The sequence below is a fragment of the Corvus hawaiiensis genome, chromosome Z, assembly GCF_020740725.1.
Source record: "Corvus hawaiiensis isolate bCorHaw1 chromosome Z, bCorHaw1.pri.cur, whole genome shotgun sequence".
NCBI lineage: Eukaryota > Metazoa > Chordata > Aves > Passeriformes > Corvidae > Corvus > Corvus hawaiiensis.
The window spans coordinates 13,162,172-13,188,555 of NC_063255.1; the positions used below are offsets into that span (position 1 = coordinate 13,162,172).

The 26,384-nt window shown below is 37.9% G+C and overlaps 1 protein-coding gene across 1 annotated transcript; it reads left to right on the top strand.

The window, feature by feature from the left end:
- Positions 1-16: 16 nt before the first annotated feature.
- On the top strand, positions 17-26,384 carry LMBRD2 (LMBR1 domain containing 2). Its single transcript, XM_048292747.1, has 18 exons — positions 17-174; positions 6,667-6,893; positions 7,332-7,411; positions 9,549-9,644; positions 10,459-10,626; positions 11,442-11,652; positions 13,094-13,168; positions 13,510-13,623; positions 14,200-14,383; positions 14,706-14,887; positions 15,687-15,820; positions 16,027-16,132; positions 16,814-16,911; positions 18,706-18,809; positions 21,056-21,102; positions 22,244-22,346; positions 23,546-23,675; positions 26,153-26,384. The coding sequence occupies exons 2-18, from the start codon at positions 6,720-6,722 to the stop codon at positions 26,211-26,213; spliced, it is 2,067 nt and encodes a 688-aa protein (XP_048148704.1). The 5' UTR covers positions 17-174; positions 6,667-6,719; the 3' UTR covers positions 26,214-26,384.

The window sequence follows — 26,384 nt, forward strand, 5'->3', positions numbered from 1 at the left end:
GGGCGGGGCTGTGCCGGGCCGGCGGCGGCGGGCGGCGAATGGCGGCGGCTCCGACGCGGAAGAAGCCGGGAGCGGCCGCCGCTCTCTGCGCCACGCTCTGAGCCCGGTGCCGGCCGGGATGGCGGGCGGCGGAGCCCCGCGGGGGACGCGGCGCTGAGCGGCGGCTCGGCCGTGGTGAGGCAGGACGCGGGGCCGGGCGGAACGGGGCCACAGTGCCGAGTCACGGCCGGACCGGTTCTCTTGAGCAGGGACGGGAGCCCGGTGGGAAGCGGCAGCGCCCGGGCACGTCCCCTGTGACAAGGACGCGGAGGGAAGGGTGGTTGCGGGGCCGTGCTGGGTGAGGGGGTCGGCGCGGTCGTTTCCCGGCTCTCAGCCGAGCAGGTAGCTCGGGTGTTGGCTCGGTGTCGGCGGAGCGCGGTCCTGTGCCGCACAGGCCTGTGCGCACACGGCCGGGCGGGGAGCGCCGGGGAGCGCCGGCACATTTCGCCGTGGAAGGTTTTCTCTGGGAGGACCTGAACCTGCCCGTGTGTGGCTGGTCCTGACCCTCACCATGCTTGTTCAAACCCTGCAATCTTTTCAAACCGTGATTCACAGCCAGCGCGACTTTCAGCAATGCAGGTCTTCCCTGCGTTTTTTTCCCAAACTGCTTGTTTTGAAATTGGTGGGGATGGAGAGCTAATTCTGAACACACCTAGAACCCCGCTCTTAGTCAACCACTTGCTTGCAAATGCTGTCCTTTGTTTACTGCATAACGATGGAGAGACGTGCCTGTAAAATTGAGGGTGGTAATGGAACCCGTGGCAAAGAGAACACAACTTCAAGTCACGTACAGAGAATGATGTGACTCAAATTAACATTCATATAATCTTTAAAAAAATATTTTTTTAACCGTTTCCAGTTTTAACTTAAGTCACGGAACGGTTGTTCAAAGGTTATTTAAGCAGATAATAAGATGAAAAAGAGGTGGAGTTTTGGTTTTAAAAAACCCCTGAATTTGTTTCACCTTTTCTGCAGCCCCTTTTTTCTTTGTGAATCATGTCACTATTCTCTATTAATGTATGGGAAATCGAAAGATGATTTTGCGGAAAATCAATTATTTTTTACAATCTGGAAATGAACACATAATCTGTTTGCCTGAATGCAGTGTTGGGGCAGTAGTCATGTGACTGCCTTACTGACACCTGCTTTGTGAGAGTGCATTAGTCTGGTAGCCCAGATAGCGATTTCTATTCTTTTTTTAGATTCTGCTTGCAACTGTACAGCACTTGCATTTGATTCTATTTCAGTTCCTCTGATAAGCGAGTTATTTTCTTCTGAGTATTATTTTAAGCATACTTCCCTAAACTGTTTGAAACCTTTGGCCTCTGTGGTACTTAATATATTAAAGGTTGGACTTGATGGTCTTGGAGGTCTTTTGCAACCTTAATGACTCTGTGGTCCTTCAGAAGAGGACAAGAGAGCACCATGTAAAGCAAATGAGCTCGCCATGGTTTTGTGCTGATGGTCCCTGCTTGCATTTGAACACAGAACTCTTAATGTTCCTTGGTCGAGCATTTGTCTTTCTTTTAGTGCTAATGTGCAGAACCTAGTCTCCTACAAAATTAGAGAGAACTGCTATTTTGAGTGGTGTCAGCACAGCATTTTATTTTTTCTTTTAATTAGAAGATACAAAACTTGTTTCCCTAAATGTCAATCTCTTACCAATTAAATGTTTAGTCAATTTAAAATTTTTCTTTGCTGCAAAATAGTTGAACTGACAGGTACTAATAAAATATCTCTCAGTACATACACTGACTAGTGGGTCTTAGAAGGACAAAGCCATGCAAATTGCTTTCTTCACTAATCTCAGAGGTTGTTTCTCTCAAATAGTGCAATCAGATAACTTCTCTGGTTGGTCGTCTTGAGCAGTTCGTGGCTATTTTCTTTCTTTAGATAGCCCTTTCACTGTGCTGAGATAAAGCAGCTCTTTGTTGTCTGTTTATAAATACATACTATTTCCCCCAAGCTGTAAGGGCCAGTGTGTGATAAAAAAGTAAACAGAAAAACCAAAACCAATCAACCATGCAAAACCCACAATGCCACCCCTTCCCTAAACCTGAAACCAACCAAAAAGAAATCCCCACAACACCCTCTGCAGACTTGGATATTAAAATAACTGAAGGGACTGTTTTTACTGTTGCTTTGCATCTCGCTCTTCTCTCTTTGTGTGTTCTGAAGTGTGACTTAGCCCATTTTGTTGTTTAAAGGTGGAAGTGTCAAGGGCTCTTAGTGTGGGGCAGTTCTACCAGTACTAAAGGCTTAATCATGTCTGTAGAGTGAAGTCTGTCTTTATGATCCTTCGCAGCATAATTTTGCCGAGTAGGGCAGGCTTCAGAAACCAAACACTGGGTTGTCTTGCCGAGTGAAATGTGCTGGTAGAACCTCAGTAAGAACTAGCAGAAAGGCAGAAGCTCATCACTGAGCTGGCCATTGATACATTGCTGGAGATGGCAGCTTTTGTACTTGCAGGTGAGTTGTGAATTCAGCTTGAGGTGGGAAATGCTGTTGCCCAGATGTTTCTTTTGGTATGTTGAGGCTCTCAGTTCTGTCCACGACTGTCTCTGATATCCCTTTCATAGTTTGGCGACTTTTTTGGTGACAGGTTCTTTTCAGATGTAATTATGATCTTTGAAAATACAGAGTAAGGCTTCTTGGTTTTCCAGGTGTTTAATCTGAAATATCCAGGATGTCTAGAAATGCAGCTTTTCCAAATCTATTTGATCTCTACCTGAGAATGCTTCAAGAACAAGAAAAAAAAGTCTTTAGTATTCTAGAAATGTCTGCGGTACCACAAACACGAAAACCAGAAGCATGGTGGCTGTCTTTATTATTAATGTTAGAAGGACAGGCAGAGCTATGGATTGGCAAACTCCTCTTCTTTTGAATTCCTGAAAAAAATTCTGTCACTAAAGCTGTTTGTAAGTATGTAGAATATAATAGCTGAATTTGTCAAGGACAAATAGTTGGAGTAATCTAATCTGTCTCAGTAATGACTGATAGACCTACTGTATACAAGAGGATCAGTTGATAATCTTATATGTTGCTTAATAGGACTTCGATTCTGTTCCTTAGGATGTTTTTGGTTGGGAAAGAAAGCTGGGAAGAGTCACTGTTGTGACTAAGGAGGCCATTTCCTTGTCAACTACTTTCCATGGTTTTCAGTTTCCCTAATGAAATCATATGATGATTAAAACTATAGAAGCCACAAAACTATGAGAGATTTCATGTCTTTTTGAGTGTGGTAGTGTAAATCAAAATGCCTTAAAGATTTGGAAACCTAAGAGAGAGGAACGAGTACAAGTGAGTGGAGTTTTTTGCCTGTGTTTAAGAAGGAGCAATCAACCACAGAAATACAGGACAGAGAAGTAGTGCTGTGTTTCCTGGAGGGGAAGAATTTGGAGGCCTTAATAAAGCTGAATTTGTGAAGGAAACATCCTGCAATCCTATTTACACTTTTTAGTCAGGCATGTGAGGCTGAAGGTTACCCTCAGTTCAGGCCTTCTCAGGGATTTTTTGGGAGACTGGGGGAATCCTTCACAGATATGCTTTACTCTTTTTAGCCTTCTTTGAGAATATAATATTGGAATGTCTTTGTTAAATTTGGTGCTGTATAAAAACTCTAAGGAAGGTGTGGGGTTTTTCATTCTCTGCTGTTTCATTTAGTAACTTGAGATTTCTGTACCAGGCAGAGTAGTTAGTTCATTTGTAATGTAGATGTCATGAGTGCAGTTACTCTTAGGTTGGCAGAGTAATTTAATACTGTTGATAGCAGGGAGTCTATCATATAAAGGGAATTAAGCCTGAACTGAGCCCTTTATGATGCTTGCAGAGTTAGTAGCTGGGTAAAATTAAAGACTTAACTGATTTTTTCTGTGTCTGAAAAGAAGCAGGAAAATCCTAAGCTAACACAAGAGCATGTCCTTGTATTTTATTGGTTAAGGTGCGCTTCCCGTGCCAGTGTTTCAGCTTTTAATTGTATTTGTATTAATCTGTAGTTTCCTGGTTCTTCAGAAACTGAGTATGCCAATAAATACTTCTCCATTCTTGGTGAGGGCTCTTGTTACTTTGTCATTGCTTTAATAGGAGCATCTTCTAAGCCATTGAAGGTTGTACAGTACAAGCGAACTCTTCTGGAGTAGTTATTTCAGGCCAACATTTTTTTAGAGATTCTGGAATTTGAGCTAGCTGATACTAGGTAGCTGTATGCCAATAGTGAGATGGCAGTCTAAATAAAGTGAAGAAACACGATGATGGGTAAGGAGCTTACCTTTCTTTGAGCTAACAGTCAGGTTCAGGAAATCCTGCTTTCTAGAGGAAGTCATGGTTTCATAGCCTGCTGTAATATATTTTAAGGTCTAATTCTAGTAACACAGGTCCCACATAGGTCTGCACTGTTGGGTTGGATTTAGCTCACCAGAAGAGCTCCTCTCAAGCATTGCAATTCTCACTTTGTGGATTTTCTTCCATTTAATCTCTTTATGTGGAGAGCTGGCTTTAAATGGTTTCTATCGAAAAATTTTAAACTGTTGAAAATGTTTGAAAATGTGTATACATTAATTCAAGACAGTGTTTTTAGTTGCAGTCTTGTGAAAAAATAGGCCTTTCTTTTTGTATTTTAAGATTAAAATAGGAACCAGGGAAGAACATAAAGATGTAGTTTACTGATAACTGCAAAGTCACTTTTGTCTTTGAAAGTGAGTTAAGTTGTGGTAGGACTCAAGTCGCTCTTTATTTTAGCATATTCAGTACATTTTTATAATATTTCTGGAAGTTCCCTAATAATAGTAGCTGAGTGCAGCATCTTGCACAAAAACTTTTCACCTTCTGTTTTGATAGCAGCTTTTTAGGTGTGACTGTAATAAAACTTGTGACTAATGAGTGTATGCTGTATAATTTTTTTGTTTACGTAGTAAAAGGTGTGGCTATGATAGGCACCAAAAGCTACCACTGCCAGAAAGCAGTGCCTTAATTAAGCTGATACATAATTGTTTTGTTATTTTTGCTTCTTTGGAATTTGCTGCTATACTGTAAATATGAAAGACTTCTCAGAGGAAACAGGAATGGTACAATAGAACAGTCAAGGACTTGCTTCAAATAAGTGATGGAGAAATGGATTAGATATCCTGGATTTTTAATGTACAAATGATCTAGCTAAAGTAGAGTATAGACAGATGGTAAGGGGATGCTTTGTCCTAATAGAAATGTTTGATAAACATGTTTGCTGAAAGGCAGAAAAGAAAAAGTATGTGCATCTTTGACAACAAACAGGAAGGTAACCTGAGTTATTTTCAGAATATAGAATGCTCTGTGTGTCGCAGCCAATATGGAGTAAACAGACTCCTTACTGTTTGAAATTCAAAGAAGAAAGTAGAAACTGAGGAGAAACAAATTTTTGAGGGGAAAAAAAAATCACAGAATAATTGTTCCTCTGTGTCCTCAAGGTAGTAACAGCATCACAAACTTCAGAGGTTTTTTTAGTGCAAATAAGAGAGTTTTCACTGCTTAGTGCCCTCAAGCATAACAGATCTGCTTAAGCAGTTTACTGAGAAATTAGTAGAAGAAACGGTTCACTTTACCAAATTCTAAAGGGATTTAAAAGTAAGTAGAGGGGAATTTTAGTAATAGCATTTCTTCTAAATCTCCAGAAAAGTGGAAGTACTGAAAGTCTTAACAGCAAAGCCATAGCAAAAACTATTTCACTTAAATCAAGCCACCTAAATGTTAATCTTGATGGAGGCAAGTCAGACTGGCCACAGTAATAAACTTCTTTTTTTCTTTATAATGCTTTAAATGCCAGTGGTAAAATGATGCTTATTAAAAGGTTTGAAGCAGTTTAAATAAAAGTGTAACAAGTCAGTGAAATTTTCTGTAAAGGATTTGTGCAGCTCACTGGCCCTTCACATAATTGCTTATCTGTATGAAGCTGTATGAACTTTCTAGCCACTTACAGCACTCCTGACTGTAACAGAGTAACTAAACACAGAAGGACGAGCAAAGCAAAAATACATCATGGCTAACTAATACCAAATGAATTGAGACCCTTGTTTCTCTGGAGAGCACAAGAGGAGTAGGAAGGTGAATAGAAATTCCTGAAATTTCAAACCTAAGAGAAGTACATTACAGGTAGACTAACACATACTTTGCTGTGATTTTGCGCTCTGTTAACTCTTGTGTACAGACTTCAAATATGTATTTGAGGTACATTCCATTAAAAAAGTTGTTCATTAGCTATCCAGAAACATTTAATTGTAATATATAACCCTTTGTCCAAATTAGTGGATTACTTCTAAAAGGGAAAAAAAAGAGCAGGATAGATTTTCATCTTGAAGTTTGTACTGGACCTAAAGTTGGGCTAGGTAGTCTGTTCAGGGGCCAGGATTTGCTTCCTGAATCTACTGTATATCAAGGTGATGAACAGTAGTTGTTCTAATATGTTGCTGGAAATTTGATTTCTGCAGAGGTCTTCAGGGCACCTTGCTGAAAAACTTTGTCTTTTGTCTGATCAGGGTCCTGATCATGTGAAGTACGAGAAGTCTGTTAAGACGTTTTAAAGTGTCCATTCAACAACTCTTCATGTAAGTATCTTCCAGAGATTTTAATGTCATTAAATGTCTTTTTGTCTTGCAGTTCTGATCTGCTTTCCCGAGTGAGTGCGGTGTGGCTGGAGCCAACGTTTAACAATGAGTGGTGCAGCGTTGGGCCTCGAGATAGTGTTTGTCTTTTTCCTGGCCTTATTCCTACTTCACCGGTATGGAGACTTCAAGAAACAGCATAGGCTGGTGATCATAGCAACATTATTGGCTTGGTATCTCTGTTTCCTGATTGTATTCATACTGCCTCTGGATGTCAGTACGGTAAGAAACGTGCAAGACTTCCTGCTTAATTGCATCAAATGGGTATGGTATTTCTCTAAACTAATGATTGCAAAAGACCATCGCTTAGAAACACCAAAGAAATCTGTGTAGTGTCTTAATAAATTAAACATGACAGTGTCTGTGTTTATAATTAATTTTACTTTTTGTTGATCTCATCAGGTAACAAATAGATTTCAAACATTTTAAAATTTCATTATATGGCTATAACAATTCTTTTTATTTGTTTAGGCAGCATAAGGACACTTTCAGCATTTTTCTTACTTGATTGCTGATTGCATGTTGATTTGAATGTTTATTAGTATAATTAATTCCAGATGTAAACCTGGAGTATAGGAAATGTCTTTAAAATAGGACTTATTACTTTTAAATAAGTATTATACCTCTGTGGTCACTGATATAAAATAAATTGTCTTTTAGACTATTTATAATCGGTGCAAACTTGCGGTTAACTCCAGTCCTGCAGAAAGTAATGGCTCCTATGTTACTCTTGCTCCAAGGTATGAGCTACATGTTTTTTTCTTTAGACTGTATTTTATGATTTTCTTTTTTAAAACTGATAAACAAGTGTTATCTGTGTGATGCAAAATTTGAAGTTTGTAAATATACAGGACAGTGAGGGAAGAGGTGAGGAAAAGTGAACCTGTATCTGCTGGGAGTAATTACACTGTAATTACGTAGTAGTTCTAGCTGATTAGGAAACTATTCTTTTTTTGTGGCACTGGATTCCCTTTTTTTGTTAAAGCAACAGGACTAAGCTTTTTGAGCAATCCTGGTTATGAGGAGAGGCTTTGAATGCTTATCCTTTGCAATCTTAAAGACTTTAAACCTGAAAATCTAATTTTATGCCTTATAAATGAAATTAGCATCTTATCTTATATGTAAGCAGCATATCTAATTGCTTATTATAATTACATATGTAATTGTAATAAGCAATTATATATATATGCTATTTGATATATGATAATTGGAGTTATCTGAAATCTACTGTATTCCACTAGAGTAATGATAACCTGCTAGTTTTGTCCTGGCAGGAAGAAAGGAATCCCTAAACTTGGAGATTTTTCCCTAAATGTGGGCTCTTTCCCGTGGCTGCTCATCTGTTAGCCTACACTGGCTGCTTCCCTGTGTTGTTGATGTGTGCAGTGTAGTTATGTGTAAGATGATCAGAGCCTTTAAGATGTCAGCTGATGTATCAATGCAAAGTATTGCCAGTCTTGCTGCCCCAGAACAGGGCCTGGAAGCGTGGTGAAATGGTGAAATGACAGACTTAGTGCTGCAACATTGCACCCTAGACTTAAGACCACCCAGTCCATGTTAATTAAACCTAGTTAAGTATATACACAATTTAAAAACTATTCAGTAACCTTTCAATTTACCTATAGCTTCAGACAAACTTTTTTTCTTGGAATCAACAGAATGGTTTGGGTTGGCAGGGACCTTAAAGGTCATCCAGTTCCAATCCTCTGCCAGGGGCAGGGACACCTTTCACTAGCCCCATCCAGCTTGGCCTTGAACACTGCCAGGAATGGAGCATCCACAGCATCTCTGGGCAACCTGTGCCAGTGCCTCACCACCCACGCAGTAAAGATTTTCTTCCTAATCTCTAATTTAAACCTGCCCTCTGTTGAAAACAATTGCCCCTTGTCCTGTCACTCTGCCCATATAAAATGTCCATTTCCCTCCTTCCTATAAGCCACCTTTAGGTAGTGGAAGGTGCTGTAAGGTCTCCTGGCACCTTCTCTTCTCCAGGCTGAACCGCCCCTGCTCTCTCAGCCTGTCTTCATAGGAGAGATGTTGAAACCTTTAGTCACACTACCTGTCATTCTATCTTAATTTGATAGTTTTGAAAATATTTAGGCTGTGCCCGTAAAAACTTACAACTCAGGCTTAACTAGTTTGACCCTGGAAAACTCCAATTATTTCTCATTAGGTAATCCTATCTAAATTGACTTTATTGCCCTTTGACTCACCCTTGCTTCGTTATCCAGACAGGTGTGTCAAAAAAAATCGAACTGCCTTCGTGTAAGGTGGACACCTTGTCCTTTGTTTTTTGGGGTTTTTTTACTGCAATGGCTCATATGGCTTTTCTGGTCTTCTGAAGTGAACACTACCTGTCAGAAGAGTATTGGCTTACTGAATCAAAATTTATGTAAGACTGACTGAATCCAGCTGGGTGGCAGAAGAAACAATTAATGTGTTTTTTGTACAACTAAATTCTTTAGATGATGGTGTCCCTAGATATTTTTTTAAAACCTGCTCTACTAACTAAAGTTTAATGCTTCTTTGTCTGAAAAAGCGTTCTTTCTGTGCATGAAGTAATTACTACTAAAAACCAAAAATGTAACCTTAAAATTCTTTATTCAGTATTCCTCTTCAATCTTTGAGCTTCTGTTTTTTTCTCTAAGAAAGATGTCCTGTCTAGATACATTATTTGTGGTTAGGAAAATGATAAATAGTTCTAGGTGATCATTCAGTTTATGTATTTGGGAGGTGGTTGATTGTTGACTATGTACTTGAATAGTATTGTACTACTTCTATGCTCTTTCCAAAAACCTTTCTAGATAGGAATTTATAGAAAATGCTTTTCATACTCATGCTCTACAACTAACAATAATCTTCTTTACATTGTAACAGCAAGCAAAAATGTTTCAAACCCTGGAGTTATATTCCTGATGGAATTATGCCAATTTTCTGGCGTGTTGTATATTGGACATCTCAGTTTTTAACATGGTAGGTAAGGCAAAAGAGTATGGTGACGACTATGATACAGTTTTTAAGTGCACCATTTTAACAGTCATAGCGTTCTTTAAAAATGTGTATCACTGCGGCAAAGAGCTTTTAAATTGTATATTATTTGCTAGTAGTGAAATTTCTGTAATAATTACTGTACTAACTTAGGCGTATTCTTTTCTCTTGCTTCTGCGGAAGCAAATTTCAGGTGGCAGTCATTTACCCTTGGTTCACTTTTGTAGTTGAAACTGAGCAATTTACGCATGTGGGTGTTTATGGATAGATTATCTGAAAAAAATGAGGTTTTGGCAACCAGATACCAAAATAATTCCATGAATAAGTTGGGTGATTTTGGAGTAATACCGTAAATTATTTGGCTTTATTGGATATATTATATAAAACTACAGAAAAAAGATTTGTCTATGGGGGTTTGGGTTGTCTGTGCTTTGTGTGGTTTCTGATCAACCTGTCATCAAATACTTACTTTGTAGTTACTCAAGGATATCAGGGTTGGTAGCTCATTCTTATTTATCGCAGTTTTTTCATAGTAAAGCTAACTGTATTGTTTTTATCTGCAGCTTGTTTAAGGTTTGCCATCAGACAGGTACATCTAGAATAAAAACATTTAAGTAGCTAATTTCTTAGAAGCTTGGGAGTCTTAAACTTTAACACCTCTGCCTCAGTAACCTGACACTGCTAAAGTACTCTTTTTGGGGGGGTTGTTGGTTTGGGTGTTTGGGAGATTTTTTTGGTGGGGGTTGGTGGGTTTTTTTGATTGGCTGATGTGGTTTTGGTTTGTTTCCTTTTGTCCTAGGATTCTGCTACCTTTCATGCAGTCATATGCTAGATCAGGCGGGTTCTCCATCACTGGAAAGATCAAAACTGCTTTGATTGAGAATGCTATCTATTATGGCACTTACTTGCTGATTTTTGGAGCATTTCTAATATATGTGGCTGTAAACCCAAACTTCAATTTACAATGGTAAGAATAATGTTGTAAGCACTTGCATGAGTTCTTACAGAAATGGGTCTTTCTAAAAAGACTAGTTTTATTTACAATATTTTGCTAGGCAGTTAGAAAGTTAACTTTTTATATGAAAAGGTCTTTTTTGAGTACTTATACAAATTTGGTTTTTGGTTTTCTTATTTTGTAATGTACAGCAGAGGAATCCTCTTGTATTTGCAATGGTGCTTTTTTTCTCCATACAAACACATTTACAAAGTTAGTGCAGAAACTTCCAGTGTTTTCAGAACAACGTGTTTCAAAAAATCAGTATTTCCTGTGTAATGCATCTGAATGCTGTAGACTTTGAAGGTGAAAAGGAAGGTTAAAATAATTGACATCTGTAAATTGCTAGTAGTCTTCCATAGGAGATGGAATACAAATCTTAATGCAAATTTCTGAACACAATATTCTGAGTACAAATCCTGGGTTCTGAGGCTTCTTACAGCGACTGCTATTATGCTGTTTTGACCTCACTTTCAGTAAGTTTGATAAGTTCATGTTGTTTCCTAAGGGAACATATTCCCTTAGGAGAACAGTTTGTTTGAGAACAAACAAATTCTTGTCTTCCCTCCATAGTGGGCAGAAACATGGGAGATACAGGGAAATTGTGGCAGCTTTAAATATGGCCAAGTAGCAGGCTGCCTCCAGGCAAAAATTTAGGTGATAACAAGTCTGTTCCTGTAAACTTGAAAGCCATACTGGTTCATCTTGATACATCAAGGCTGGTTTCTTGCAGGCAGGATAGGAGGATGGTATTTGTTTGGGTTTTACATAATTTTTTGTTTCCTTAGGAACCAACTTCAGACTATTGGAATAGCTGCTGCAAACACATGGGGTCTGTTCCTTCTTGTGTTGCTTTTGGGTTATGGTTTGGTGGAAATCCCTCGTTCTCACTGGAATGGGGCCAAGAGGGGTTATCTACTCATGAAGACTTATTTCAAAGCTGCCAAACTGATGACTGAAAAAGCAGATGCAGAGGAGAATTTAGAGGATATTATGGAGGTAAGTAATGAGCTTTCCCTGTGAAAAAAGTGAAGACTGTTGTTAGTTGTGTCTGAATTTGCTGGTGTTGAACACTTGTAGCATGACCTTACTGTAAAATACCTGTAAACTCAGAAAATGATCATAGCGTCCCACTCGATAACACTCGACCCTGTGCAAAAGTCAAATCAAAAATAGTCCTTGCTGTGATGAACTTAAAAGTCATTGCAACTTGATAACCATTATTTGTTGAGTCTATTCTTTTATTGACCCTTTTGGAGCAATACTGGTCACTAACAAATAACATTTCAGAGTGAGGTTGAACAGTCAGTGTACAGATGTTCCACTAGTGTTCAAATTGTGTGCTTCTTCTTTTATGCTCTGCTCACAGTGTATATCTGGAATCTTGAGAAGAGTTTCCACATTGTGGGGCCACACTTAAATGCTTTTTGATAAGAGAATAGATAATTGTTTTTTTCAAACTTTCTGTTGAGACTCTGTTGTTAAATGTCTGTGAGCAATAGGCTCTAATGTAGTTCAAGAACAGAGTGGAAATCCAGCCCTTTAAATAGTTGTTCCTGGTTCTACTGCTGGGTTACCATGGCTTGGAATAATACGTGTGACCTGTTGTAGGGTAGGGTGGAAATTGTGTTATGTGTCACTATAAATAGTAGTAGAATCTTCATTCAACAGTAATAGCATTTTGAAGAAACTGCTAAAAACAGCTAAAAATGCCTAAGTGAGACGTAACTACAAAACTTAGTAGAAAATGAGCAATGAAGACTTTTTTTTACGAGGATAGCACTTAAAACAGAATATTTCCACTGGAAGGGACCAACAAGAGTCACCTGATCCAGCTGTCTGACCACTTCTGTGCTGACTAAAAGTTGAAGGAAATTACTGAGAGCATTGTTCAAATGCCTGGAGAGGGAGATGGTCTGGTAGCCAGTGACAGGATGCATGTCAGCGGTTCAGAGATGTGTCTGGAGAGGTCCAGACTGGACGTAAGGAAGCGTTTCCTTACCATAGGGGTGGTGGATGGTCTCACACTGGAACAAGCTTCCTAAGGAGGTGGTCAATGCTTCGAGTCAGTTAGTGGGACTTCCTCTTTATCTCTTTTTTATCTATAACTTAAACATGAAAGTCTTCTCCATTTCAGCCTTCGTGCACAGAAACAAATCTTCCACACATTTGTATAGTAGTGTTGCGCACTGATGTTTGTTTTTAAAATAATACATAGGTGTTCTTTACAAATAATTCACTTACCTTTTATGAGGTATTTAGTAAAGCTATGGCTTTTAGGAAGCTGTATTTTTCTTCAGGCTTTGATGGCTATCTTTTCCAGTTGGGAGGGCTGCAACCCTAACTGACCAGTAAAAAGATATAATTTACAAAAAATTTATTTAATTCACATTTTAAATTTAGCAGCATTAAGCTACTCTGTTATTTTTTCTCTCAACAGGAAGTCCGTAAAGTAAGTGAGAGTATCAAATATAATCACCCCTTGAGGAAATGTGTTGATACAATACTGAAAAAGGTAACCAATTGCTCATCTTCAACCATAATTATTAAGCTGAGGGGAGGTGCTTCCTGCACATACAGAATACTTGTACGTTACTCTCTCTTGCTTTTAATATAAAATCTGTAGTTGACATCTTGAGTTTCTGAGAGTCTGAGTTGAAATTCTTTGTGAAATGCTTTCTTATGGTGTATGTAATTATCAGATATATATTGTATAGAGAATGCTGTAGAAAGAGAAAAATGTATGCTTAGAGTGACCTTTTCAGTTGCATGAAGTGCCCCAAATTTTCACAAATAATAAGCAAAGACTGCTTGCTACTCCTTCATCTCCCAGTTAATTTTCCCTTTTCCTTCCAGTGCCCTACTGAGTACCAGGAAAGAATGGGTAGGAACATGGATGATTATGAAGACTTTGATGAAAGACAGAACAGTTATCCCAGTGAAAAAAGTTTGGCCAAACTTCACAAGCAGGTATACTAATAGACAGGAGAATGCCTCACTTATGCTAATGTAATGAGAGTAAATGATAGTCAAAGATTTTGAGTGCACTTTGTCTGGATGGTTGAGTATAGTGGGTGTAAGCTACTTAACAGAAACTTTTCTTGGTGAAAGAAAGCACAGAAATTTAATATCCCAAGTGATCAAAGTTCTGGATGTGTAATAAGTGTTACTTCTTGTGTTACATCTTGATAGTATTATAGCTGTCTGTGAATAAGCCTTGTAGTGGTTGATTGACAGTGCATTCTGAAAAAAAAATTTAGTAAAAGCTTGGTATTCACTGAGATGCAAAAATAAAGTGGTAGGTTGGAAAAAGTAGGATTTAACTGCTACAAATGGTTTGTGATGAAAAAGCTACAAAACTCAGTAATCATGTATGTAGTCCTTCTATGACATACATTTAGAGAATTAACTACCTGTTTTTTTGAATATACGGAATTGTTCTTTGCAGTTCTGCAGTGCACACATTTTCAAGAGATTTTGCAAGGATTTTCTGCCGTTGTTTGAAATGAGTACCTTGTAACCCTGATTTCTTTCAATTTATTATAGGTAATCTATTCAGTACAGAGACATCGTCGTACACAGGTCCAATGGCAAATTCTTTTAGAGCAAGCATTTTACCTAGAAGATGTGGCAAAAAATGAAAGCAGTGCAACTCGGCAGTTTGTTCATACCTTTCATTCCCAGGAACCAGAAAATAAAATTATTCAGTATTTCTACACACCAACGGTTGGTAAGTGCTGTCATGCAGATTTTGAGTATGTCAAGCCATAAACTGATACCATTCTGTAAAAAGAACCAATTTTATGTAAAAAGTTCAGCTGCAGTAGAGGGAAGCAAGTCTGCAATATTAATTCATTTATGTAATTGAATAGCTATCATATACTAATTTATGCTGCCGTAAGCCTAAATTTTATTTACAAATTTGGTAGCAGCTGTGTGTTGCAATTAAGCATTAGCAAAGTTTGAAGCCTTTTGTGAGGGAGTTCTGTTTCTGGTTGTGTAATTTTCATTAACCTGTTCCGGATATGTGTGTGTGTGTTTGTTTTTTCCAGAGTGGTACTGGGAATGCCTTCTGCGACCATGGTTTTACAGAGTTCTCGCAGTTGTGCTGGCCACATTCTCTGTAATTGTTGTGTGGTCAGAGTGCACATTTTTCAGCACAAATCCAGTTCTGTCGCTATTTGCAGTTTTCATACAGCTGGCAGAAAAGACATATAATTACATATACATAGAGGTAAGTTGGAGATAATCACTTGACAAAAATATTTTCAGATAAATGGTTCTGATAACAGCGGTAGATAAAACAGATTTAAAAACAAATCTCTATATAATCTGTGAACTTTCAGAAGGTCTCTAAATGTATGGTAGCAAACTTTACATCTGTGGAGGAAGTCTGCCTTTTGCCACTTGTTAAAACTCTCAAATACCAGGTGAAGGCATGACCCTGAAGGCTGAAGGCTGGCTTGAATATCATGTGTAGAGTAATTTCTGAAACACTAGCTTGGAGCATAGGTGTTAATTAAACTTTCTGTGTAATCGGTCATGTGTGTGACCTCAGTTTCCTAAACGGGAATTTGCTGATGACCAGGAATCCAGTCACAGGTGTGGCTAGCATATGTGTGCACAAATTTATTTATCAGTAAAGATACTGAGCTGAAAAATTCCAGTATACTTAGGAAAAGTTGATTCAAAAACACTTGGGTTTATGCCTTTTTCTTGTAGGAAGAAATGCCAGATCAGTCATAGTAATTACTGAGGCAATTATAGCAATTTTATTTACGTAACAAGAAGCAGTAGAATGTTTCTAGGGTCAACTGTGTTAGCTTATGTGTAGAATGTTACAATTACCATTCCCAGTTTAAATTGTTCAGAAAAACTCCTGAAACTCTTCTTAGAGCTGGTGATGTTCTCGCATCTCAAAATGAAAAATTATGGCTGGAGATGGTCCCTATATGTGACAGGCTATGTGCTGAATACATTGAAACCTTTAGTAGAGTTCTACATTTAAACAACAACACTTTTTTTTCCCCCAGATGGCCTGTTTTCTTACCATCTTTTTCCTAAGTATCTGTGTTTACTCTACTGTCTTCAGGATCCGTGTATTTAACTATTATTACTTAGCTTCACATCATCAGACAGATGCATACAGTCTCCTTTTCAGTGGCATGTGAGTATTTGGTATATGTTTTACAGGTGTTCTATCAAATACTGAATTGAAAATGTGCGTGAAACTTCCATTTACATTCTTTAATTTGTAATTTATGGGTTTAATTCCTAATGAGCTCTGCATCATTATTCTGTGATAGATCCAGTTACGATTTTGTAGTAAATGTAAGAAACTTCTAAATGCTGTTGCCTCTTGCATTTGTGCAGGTTATTTTGCCGTCTTACTCCACCATTGTGCTTGAACTTTCTGGGCTTGACCCATATGGATTCAACAATCTCTCACAAAAACACTCAGCCAACTGCTTATACATCTGTAAGTAAGAAAATGTGGATTTGAGCTTTGAATATGGTTTGGAGAATAGACCAAGTATTTTAAATCTGTCTTATAGTAAGATTCCAATATTCAAATCTTTTCAATCTTCTCAGCAGGGTGAAAGTACTTGGTTATAGACCAGGAGTTTGGTAATGATTTCTAGGAGTCATCATTTTTGCCTCTTTATCTTAAGAAAGTAAAGTATTATATTTTAGAGTTCAGGGTGCTCTTCATTTCCTAATACAAACTCCTATTAGTTTTAGCTTCCACTGGCTTTAGCATGTGGGGCATCCCTATTGATTGGGAGCAATTCTAACTTCCTACTGAAAACTAGTGAGTTTGGTTTTATTGAAGAACTGGTTTCTGTTTCATCTCATATCTTCGTTGTTAGTAACTAAATTCTTAGTGTTGTCTAGAGACTCTTTTTCACAGCAGATGAAAAAATCCACCAGATTGGCCCTTGTTCTGGAGTAGGTAAGACTACAAAATCTAGCATTTTAGAAACCTCAAAGCGTTGGAGGTGACCTTTACATCTGCTTATTCTCAAGCAGGTCTGTGGTAATATTGCCTTTGTTTCAGTAACTGTAAAGGATTGTATATTTATGTGAGAAGGCACAATCTTCATGGGTTTATGTAGAATATAGCTAATTAGAGCTTGTTCTTGTGGATTTTTTTTTCTAGATAATGGGATCCATGAGAGTGCTGTCCTTTGTTGCAGATGGATTCTATATATACTACCCAATGCTTGTTGTCATTCTCTGTATTGCTACATACTTCAGGTAAGTGATTTGCAAGACAGATCCTCCATGCTTCTTTACGTTAAAAAAATTTGTTTCTAACTCCAGAAGACATTCAGTACTCCTTTTTCCAGCAGTTGAGTTGTATCATTTTAATAAAAATGCAAACCTAAATCCATAGATCGCTGTTTATATAGGTGAAATGTGTACATTTTAAGAATATAGATTGTATTAACTCATAACTGAGTTAATTTAAACTTCATTCCTAGATTTTGAAGGATGATCTGTTCAAACTTTGGAGCCTGGGGACATTTAGATTCTGCTTTTGAGATTAAAATTACCATGAGGAAGCTGTTTTCAGCAAAGTTTTCTAATAAATTAAGAAGCACTAGCAGCAATATTAGGTATTGAACTTTCTAACAGACTCATAACAAGCTTCTGATGTGTTACCAAACTCCTGGTAATGCATACTGGTTTAAATAATTTGATCTTGTTTCCCTAAGCCACAGTTTGTTGGAGGCTGGGATGGTAATTGGCGAAAACATTGTTACATTCTTGCTTTATAATTCTAAAATGTCTGCTTTTGAACACTGTAAGGAATGAGATACTCTTGGTCTGACCTTGCTGAACTACATTTATGTAATAGGTTCAATTTTGTATTACCATTCAATCAGAAGCAATGTATATGTTTCTAGTCAAGTACAACGTAGTGAAATGCCTTGGATGTCCATTAATACTGTATGTGCATCTATAGATATTAAGACAAGTATCTAGTTGTGAGTTCTTCCTGCTTACCTTTAGATTAAGTGACAAAAGTGGTGGTGGAGCTAAAAAAACAAACAAAACGAACAACACACAGGAAAGCCAAAGACAAGAAAAGAGAAATGAGTTTATGTTACTTCTTGTCCATGATGATTGTCCTGGGCCTTGAATGCCATAGTGAAAAGGAGGAATAGAAATTGAAACAGAGTTTCTTTAATGACCTCTGCTAATTCAGATATATGCAAAACTGAAGGTTGAATTAAAATCTATTGAGGAAAGCCATCTCCTGTGTTTGATCCAGCAGTCTTAAAGTTTAGGTAGTATAAGAAAAAGAATTTTCAGCCTAAATGTACAATAAAGCTGACTTTGAGCTTGATATCAATGCTCCAGTTTGGAGGAAGGAAAACAGTACAAAAACAGCAGTTGTGTTTTCTGGTATGAAGTTGAAAAGGTGAAAGTCGTTTCATGCTATGTAGTTCCAGGACTGGCTTAAAAAGGGTGGAGCAAGCTTGCTATCTGACTGCTGCCCAATGGCTATCCAAAAGGGCATCCAGCATCCCTACAGCTTAAAAATATGCCACATTTTCTTCCAAGTGAAATCTGAAGTGAAAGTGGCTTTCCTATGTTACTACTGTTTCAAAAACACAGAAATCATAATAAGCAGAATTTTTATAATAATTGTTTTCTGGCAAAAAAGAGTTGATGACATTTTACAGGTACAAATTCTGTTACATCTGAGAACATCCAAAGCAAGTGTCTTTTGCACTACTCTCAGACTATATGCGCTTCAATATCGCCATTTGAATAGGGTTATTCCATCACTTTCAGTTGTATTTAGGAATGCGTTACTGTTCTGGGTCACCTAGGTCACCCTACTGTTCTGGGTCACCAGTTATTGTTCTGAGTTCTGAATTTTCTGTTTTCTCAGCTGGTATAATAATTTGTCTTCTGTGTTTTTCCTTTTTAGTTGGATTGTCCATACAGTTCTGAATAATTTGTTTTACATTTTGTTTTGTAACATATCTAAACTACTAATTGTAAATTAACAAAGGAAATTGCTTCTTCTTTTACCAGTTTAGGAACTCGTTGTTTGAATCTTTTGGGATTCCAGCAGTTCATGGGGGATAGCGAAATGACCTCTGATTTGATTGATGAAGGAAAAGAGCTAATCAGAAGAGGTAAATTAGGTCCTCTGTCAGTCTTCCAACAAAATCATACTACCATAGAATTGTCAAGGCTGGAAAAGACCTCCAAGATTGAGTCCAACCCTTAACTCAGCACTGCCAAGTTCACCACTGACCAATGTCCCCAGGTGCCACACCTACACATCTTTTAAATATCTGCAGGGATTTTGACTCCAGACTTCCCCCAGCAGCCTATTCCAATGCCTGGCAACACTTTCAGTGAAGATTTTTTTTCCCTAATACCCAAATTTCCCTAGGACCATTTCCCTAGGCCATTTCCTCTTGTCTTGTTGTTTGTCTCTTGGAAAGGGAGGCCAACCCCTGCCTCACTACACCCTCCTTTCAGGGAGATGTAGAGTGATAAGGTCTCCCCTGAGCCTCCTCTTCTCCAGGCTAAACACCCCCAGCTCCTTCAGCTGTTCCTTATCAGACTTATGCTCCAAATCCTTCCTCCGCACTAGTTGTACTTTGTCTGTGAAATATATCTCAAAGAGTTGTTCTTGACCTTGGTAGCCAGGAAGAACCAAGATGGGATGGGGGCCTTGTACCCCCCAGGGCTCGGAGCTCTGGAATTTGTTTTGTCTTTCTGCCTAGGGAAAGGCCACAGAAAATTACTGGAAAAACTAGCTACTAATACAAAAAGTTACAAATATATGTGTAAAGAATACAGAGAATATGTAAAGAAAAAAAGGCGAAAACTAAAATCAGTCACTGCCCTGGTCCTGCTGGCCAAACTGTTGCTAGTACAGGCCAGGTGCCACTGACCTTCTTGGCCACCTGAGCACACAGTGCTGTCAACCAGCACTCCCAGGTCGTTTTCCAACAGGCTGCCTTCCAACTGCTCTGCCCTGAGCCTTTAGCATTGCATGGGGTTGTTGTGACCCAGCTGAAAATTTAAAGGGAGGTCGTTTGGTGAGCATTTCCACCAGCTCCCTCAGTGCTTTTGGGTTGGTCCCATCTGGCCCCGCAGACCTGTGTGTGTCCAAGCAGTGTAGCAGGTCACTGACCATTTCCCCTTAGATTTTGGGGGCTTTATTCTGTTCCCCATCCCTGCCTTCCAGCTCAGGGAAACTGGTACCCAGACAACAACTTGCCTTAGGCTTAAAGACTGAGGCAAAGAAGGCATTAAGTACCTCAGCCTTTTCCTCATCATATGATACATTTCTGGATTAAATTTGTCTGAAATGTTGCAGGAAGAAAAAGCTTACTGTCTGTCAGTATTTTGAAAGCTATACTGAGGAAGGCCACAGCACAAACTGCAATAAACTTACAGCACTGTGGTCGCTATGTAAAGTCTACCAATGGACTTCATTTGACATCCTAAATGAAGTACCAGTTTTAGTACCTGAATTTTAGATACTTCTAAATATTTTACAATGTGTTACTGATAATACCTTAGCAGGTGCTTGTGTAATCTGTCATAAAGGATGGTTAACATTTAAATTGTCTTTATCATCAACAAACTAATCTTCCTTTTTTAAGTGTATTGATTGAGCTGCACAAATTCAGTCATTTCCTTTTGTCTTTTTTGCTATGTCAGCTAGCAGTGTTTTATTAGAGAAAGCATGTTTTTGTGTAGAACTGGAATTATCTGCTGGCTTGGAAAGCTTCTTATTTTACATTAATTTTTATTTAAAGTGTTTCTTAGAAGTTGCTAAAAGCTTTTGTGATTTTTGAATAAATGTTTAGAAATTAAAATTTCTGGATACAGTGTTATATTATGGAATACTTTTATTCCCATAGTTGATGAAAAACAAAAGCTGTGTTTACTTAGAATAGTAGTATTTCCTTTTTTTGGAGAAAGATCAAAGTCTCTTATTCCCTTATACAAGAGGTTATGATGACATTGACACTGTGATGTTATACTTCCAACTTTATAACAGATATGGACACAAAGTATTTGGGTCATAGGCTGGGCCTCACAGAACTTCATCAAGGTCTTGATTCAAAAATGCTGAAGTTTTTTCTTAATGTCATAACTTTTCCAGTTATTTCTAAGGGTTTGGTTTTTTGGTTTATTTTTGCTTTGCCAGCTGGTATCCATATGTTATGCTATGACCCAGGATACCATCATGACAATAATTTTGAGGGTTTTTGTTTTGTTTTTGTTTAATTGTAAGAGTCATGTATTTCAATAAGAATCTTTGCTAGTTAACTTTGGATTTTTATTGTTTGTTTAAAAAAAATTGCTGATGATTTTCCTAGTATGGTGCTCAGACAGTTTTGTTTTTTATTTTTAGAGAAAAGAAAACGACAGAGGCAGGAAGAAGGTGAAAACAGAAGAAGGGTATGACATTTTTTTAGCTAATTGTAATATTATACTGCAGTATCTGATAGGATTTACTATAGCTATTTAATTCAGAATGATCTATTTCACAAAGGAATTAGTCCCAAATAATTGATGGAATCAGTTTAATCTTGATGAATAGTCTTGGCTGAGGGTAATTGTAGATGGTAAGAGGACTATTTTAGTGATACTACTTGGACAGTTTAGTAACTCAGTGTGCTGTGGTACATGACAATAGGTATAACAAGCGTTTAAAAAGTTCCTGATTTCTAGGATGCAGAATAATCTGAAATGGCATATTACCAGTCTCTTACACTGATACTGCTCTGCTTGAAATAACTGCAGTTGCAGGGTTGCTGTACTGAAATATGGACTCCTCATTTGACTTGTTTTGTGTGCTCATTGGAAAGTCATTGGCACAGGTTCTATTTTATTTTTTTCCACAAGAAGGAATTACATTTTTGGCAGAATTAATAGTTTCTGCTGAATAACAAACAGAATGTTTGATTCAAATCATGTTTTCTGTGCATACTGTATTGAAAGATTTTTGAAGTTTTCATTTTTCTTTAGTTTATAACAAAATCTAGTATAGGAAGTCACAATAAAAGACATAGATGAGAGAAAGGATGCATGCAAGATAATACTAGGACTAAAACCTCTTGACTTTTCAAGCTCAGGTGTAATTTAATCCTAGATGACAGCCAGTACTGTGTAGACCTTTCTTTTGATCCTTTCCTTCCATCTCATAATTTTAAAACTTGAACTTGTTGGGATGCAAAATAGCAAGTGTATGATACATTTAATACACACTGAAATGACTTGACACAAAGCTATGAATTTTTCTGTGCTATGTGCCTCTCGTTATTTTTCCATTTTGCCACTAGATGGAAGTAGTAATCAATAAAAGCAGCGGTTCCCACCATAACTTAGAGCAGTGGAGTGAACTCTTAAGTGCAGATTTGAGATGAAATTTGTTTTCTGGAAGTCTTGTTCTAAAGAACAGTTATGGTAACCAGTTTAGTGAAGGAACATGTTTTGCGTTTAAAACAAAACAAAAATTCTTTCTGTATCAAGACACTGAACAATTGTTGTGTTGCTTTTTCCTTACAACTTACTTTTTCCTTCATGGTCTTTTTTCCAGGAATGGAAGGAGCGGTATGGAAACAGAGAAGATTCTACCAGAAGCAGAGCTGTCCACACAGACCAGAAAGAATCCAGCTTCTCAGAGACCAGTGCCAATAGACGTAAGCTCTGTGGGCTGGAGGGGAAGTTTGTTTTGTTTTTCAGTATCTTGTCTGCACACCACTGGCTATGAGAGTAGTTTCAAATATTTTCCTTTTTGTCTTAGATGATGTGTTGATAACATTCACTTCTGTGGCTCAGGGCCGCCTTGCCATTTAAGGCACTGGGAAGAGTTCTGTGTTTCTTTCCATCTCCAACTAGTTGGAATCAGAGATTCTGGCTACTCTTCAGACCAAGTGCTTGGTCTTATGGGGTATATAATGATTGCCATTAGAGTAGCAGTTGTCAACAAAGAAACTTCATGCTACATCTTGAAGTTGGGTGTTGTAAATCTTAAAATTTACCTCTTCTGCTTGCAAATGAACTGTCTCAGACTGGAATAATGAAGCAATCAGTTGACCAACAAATGTAAAACCATATAAGTGTATATACTTTTTATTAGTAATGTCTATTAGCAGAATGCTTTTTTTGTGGATACTTTAAACTTCCAAAAAGTTTGTCAGTGTTAATTTTTTTCCTGTATTTTTTGTGCTCTTGTAAGCTAACAAGTAAAATGAAACTGAAGAAAAAGGAGGAAAAAGGGGAGGAGGAGGGAAGCTTTGAATATGCTTTTAAGAAAACACTGGTAGATTTCCCCCTCCTCTGTACAAAGTTGCAAACCCAGATTTTTAGTGGTAGACTAACTGAAATTGCATTTTAATGTTCGTCATGTGATTATGTAGCATTCCAACACTAAAGCAAGCCATAGGTACTGACCTAATGAAGGTCACAGAGTGAACTGCAAAACAACTGTATTTCATTAATTCATGAGATTGATTTTTTTAAAAAACAAACAAAAGCAAACAAAAAACCCCTCCAGACAGTTTAATTAAACCATGAAGCTGGGAGGATGAATGGGTGATTGTTTGATTTGAAAGTAATGCTTGCCTGTAGTTTTTCATTTTCTTCTGATTCTTTGCAAGGTAGTTTTCAACCTATTTGAGGGACAAAAGTTGTAGTTGCATTTCTGTTGAGATACAAAATCAAAATACTACAAATTTGAGCAAGTTTGGTTTAATACTAAATCTACTCTAAATTATCTCACTTTTGCTTTGGATGAGGTTGCTTTGTTATTCTTACGGTTTTTTAAATTTGATGTCTCCATACATGCCAGGCTGTTCACAAAGCAAATAAGTGTCTTTCCTTCCTTTTACTTACTTAGCACTATCTAAGTATACCCGTTCAAATGGTAGGACTGAAAGAGATAGAATAGAACTCCTCCAGGATGCAGAACCTTTGGATTTTAATGCAGACTCTGTTAATGACGACCCCCTTGAATCGGACTCGGGAAGGTGAGGAATATTCTCTGTAATTTCCAGTTAAAAGTTTCTAATGTCTTCTGTTTTCTGACCTATGACAGCTGTATCAGATAGTTTCAAAGTAAGAGTTTTTTAAATGAAGCTTATAATTTAATCTAACTCTTTTCCTTTCTTCCTTTTCCCCTATGATAAGGGAATTCTTTTAAAACTAATTAAAACCTGAAGGTGTTTCAGGCTTTTTAGAAATGTCAGAGTAAGATTGGAGCTGGATATAACTTTATATATGGCATAATCTGAAAAATGCTGCATATAAAACTGGTGAACCACCTGTGTGTTAAGGAAACGTCCCAGTGTGACCATTCAGGGGGCAGTCTGGTAGTCACACTCGTGCCACCCCAGCCTTGCACTGCTGGGACTAAAGCCCCTTCACCACAGGTCACTTCAATGACCCAAGGGGACCCTTTCACTCCCTACTCACCCCACTCTCACAGTCAGAAAAGTTGTCCTTTCCATCTCAATCTCAGGTTTGCCATAGCAGAGTCCCAGATATCAGGTTCCCTTAATTTAATGATAGCGCAGTGATGGCATAACAACTCGAATTTGTGCCTCCAGGGAGGGACCCCAGACAAAAGAATCCTTGCGCTTTTACACCCTCACAGTCTATGTGCATCATAATCCAGGCTCTTCCAGGTGAGCCCTTGGCTCCTGCAGAGTCTCCAAGTGTCCAGTCCCCTGGCTGGGCCACAGGTCCCTGTGCCCTTTGTTAGTTGTTCGTGGCACCTTGCCTGGGGCTCCAATTTCTGGCCATCCAGGGCAAAACCTGCAGCTGCACACTGAGCTACCTAGTCTAGGTGTATGCCTCAACAAACAGATGTACAGTGTAAGGTTTTCAGTAATTTCCTACGAAGCTCAACTTCAGAAAGCTCACTTGATTTCCCAGTATTAAATCCATTATGAAAAGGCTGCAGGAAAGAAAACTGAGTGTTACAGCATTTGTTGCAGGAATACAGCTGGATATTAGATCTTGGAACTACTAAAGTAAATTAAAATATGAACTTCCTGGGCAGAGAGTACCAGGCTGCACTGTGTAGCTCTGTCTGTAATAGAGGATTTTGTGATTCTGTGGTTGTGACTCCAACACCAAATTTCCTCAGTCACAGAATACCTTATGTAACTGCTAAGCTCTGCTCATATTTAAGAAACAAGCAATACATTGTATGGGTGCTTTTTTTTTTAGGTTGTTATTGTGTTGAACCACTTAATGATAAATAATTTAAAATTCACATATAAAAATACTATCTGTTATTTTTCAGCTACAGCTAGTTTATCCAAACAAAAAGACTCACAAAAAGTCAATGTTTCAGAGGACTTCTAAATATAATGTCAATAAACAAATGCCAGCTCAGAAACATGAAATGAATGCTGTTAAATGGCACTGCCAGGTTTCACAGGTTGATTCAGACAACTGGTTTAGTCTCATGTCACCACATTTGAAAAGCTGGGGATTTTTAAGCACAATAGTTTAAAGAGGAACTAGCCTAGAATTTCTGTCAGCAGTTGGCTTCTATGCAGTGTGAAAGGGATTTTCTACTAAAAATAAGAATATGCATTTGTAATTATTCTGGATCAAATAGTTTTCAAGCACAGTGTCTGAAGTCTTCAGGCATATATACATACTTTGCAAAGTGGAACATCCTAAACTTCTTCTTTAAAAAGAAAACCAGGAGCCACAAAGCGTAGTTGAGCTTCCCCTAGTAACCTTCATTTCATTTCTTGGAGGTAATAAATCAAGAGTAATTACATATGGAATTTCAAGTAGTTTAAAAGTAGCTTATGTAACATTGGTTTTCAAAACTAGAGTTCCTGAAATAGATAGAACATTATGGGACAGTAAGGACAGTCAGCACACCAGGTTCTGGCTTTGTGTTTATTCAGATTTTAGTAAATGCTCCAGTGAGGAGCTACACTGTGCTTGTGTTGGACCCTATTTGTGCTTTTGAAGTGTTTCTAAAATATATTCAACTAACAGTTTGTGAAGTTTTATCTTTTCACACTAAGCATGCAGGCATTTGTTTTCATTATCTTTGGTACTGTATTTCTTCTAAGAATACCCAATGATATGTACTGTTAAGCACCCAAAATACTTTTTCGATGCAATTGTTTGTTTGGGTTTATTGTTTTTTGGGTTTTTGTTCATTTGTTTAGTTGTTGGTGTGGTTGGGATTTCTAAGAAAAAAGTCCTGCTCAGCCAAAATATCCAAGTTCTTTTTTTTGTATTAGGAGACATAGGTCTTTAAGATTCCCACTATTCATATCACTGTTTCTCTTGGTCATATGAGGTTTAATTTAATGGTCTTTCAAATTCTCATGGAAACTAATTCAGTAGAACATCAAAACCTGTAAGTCACTGGAGTTAAGGAGAAAGATTGCAATGAGAGTTAGATGATTTCATGGGTCTTTATTTTTCTATCTCCTGTGACACTTTTTCATATTTAAAATTGATTCTACAGGTACCAGCCTGGTGGAAGATACCTGTCAATGTCTCGAAGCAAAATATTTGATGATGTCTAAGCTCATCAAAGCTAAAGAAAATTCAGTGGAAATCTAGCTCCTACTCATTGCTTGGAAAATACTGTATTTGTGATATATCACTGAACCGTCAAAGACTCTTTAAAAAACATATGAAGGAACAACTCTTTTGGAAATGCACGTGTATGATAACTTCACAACTTGTGATAGAAA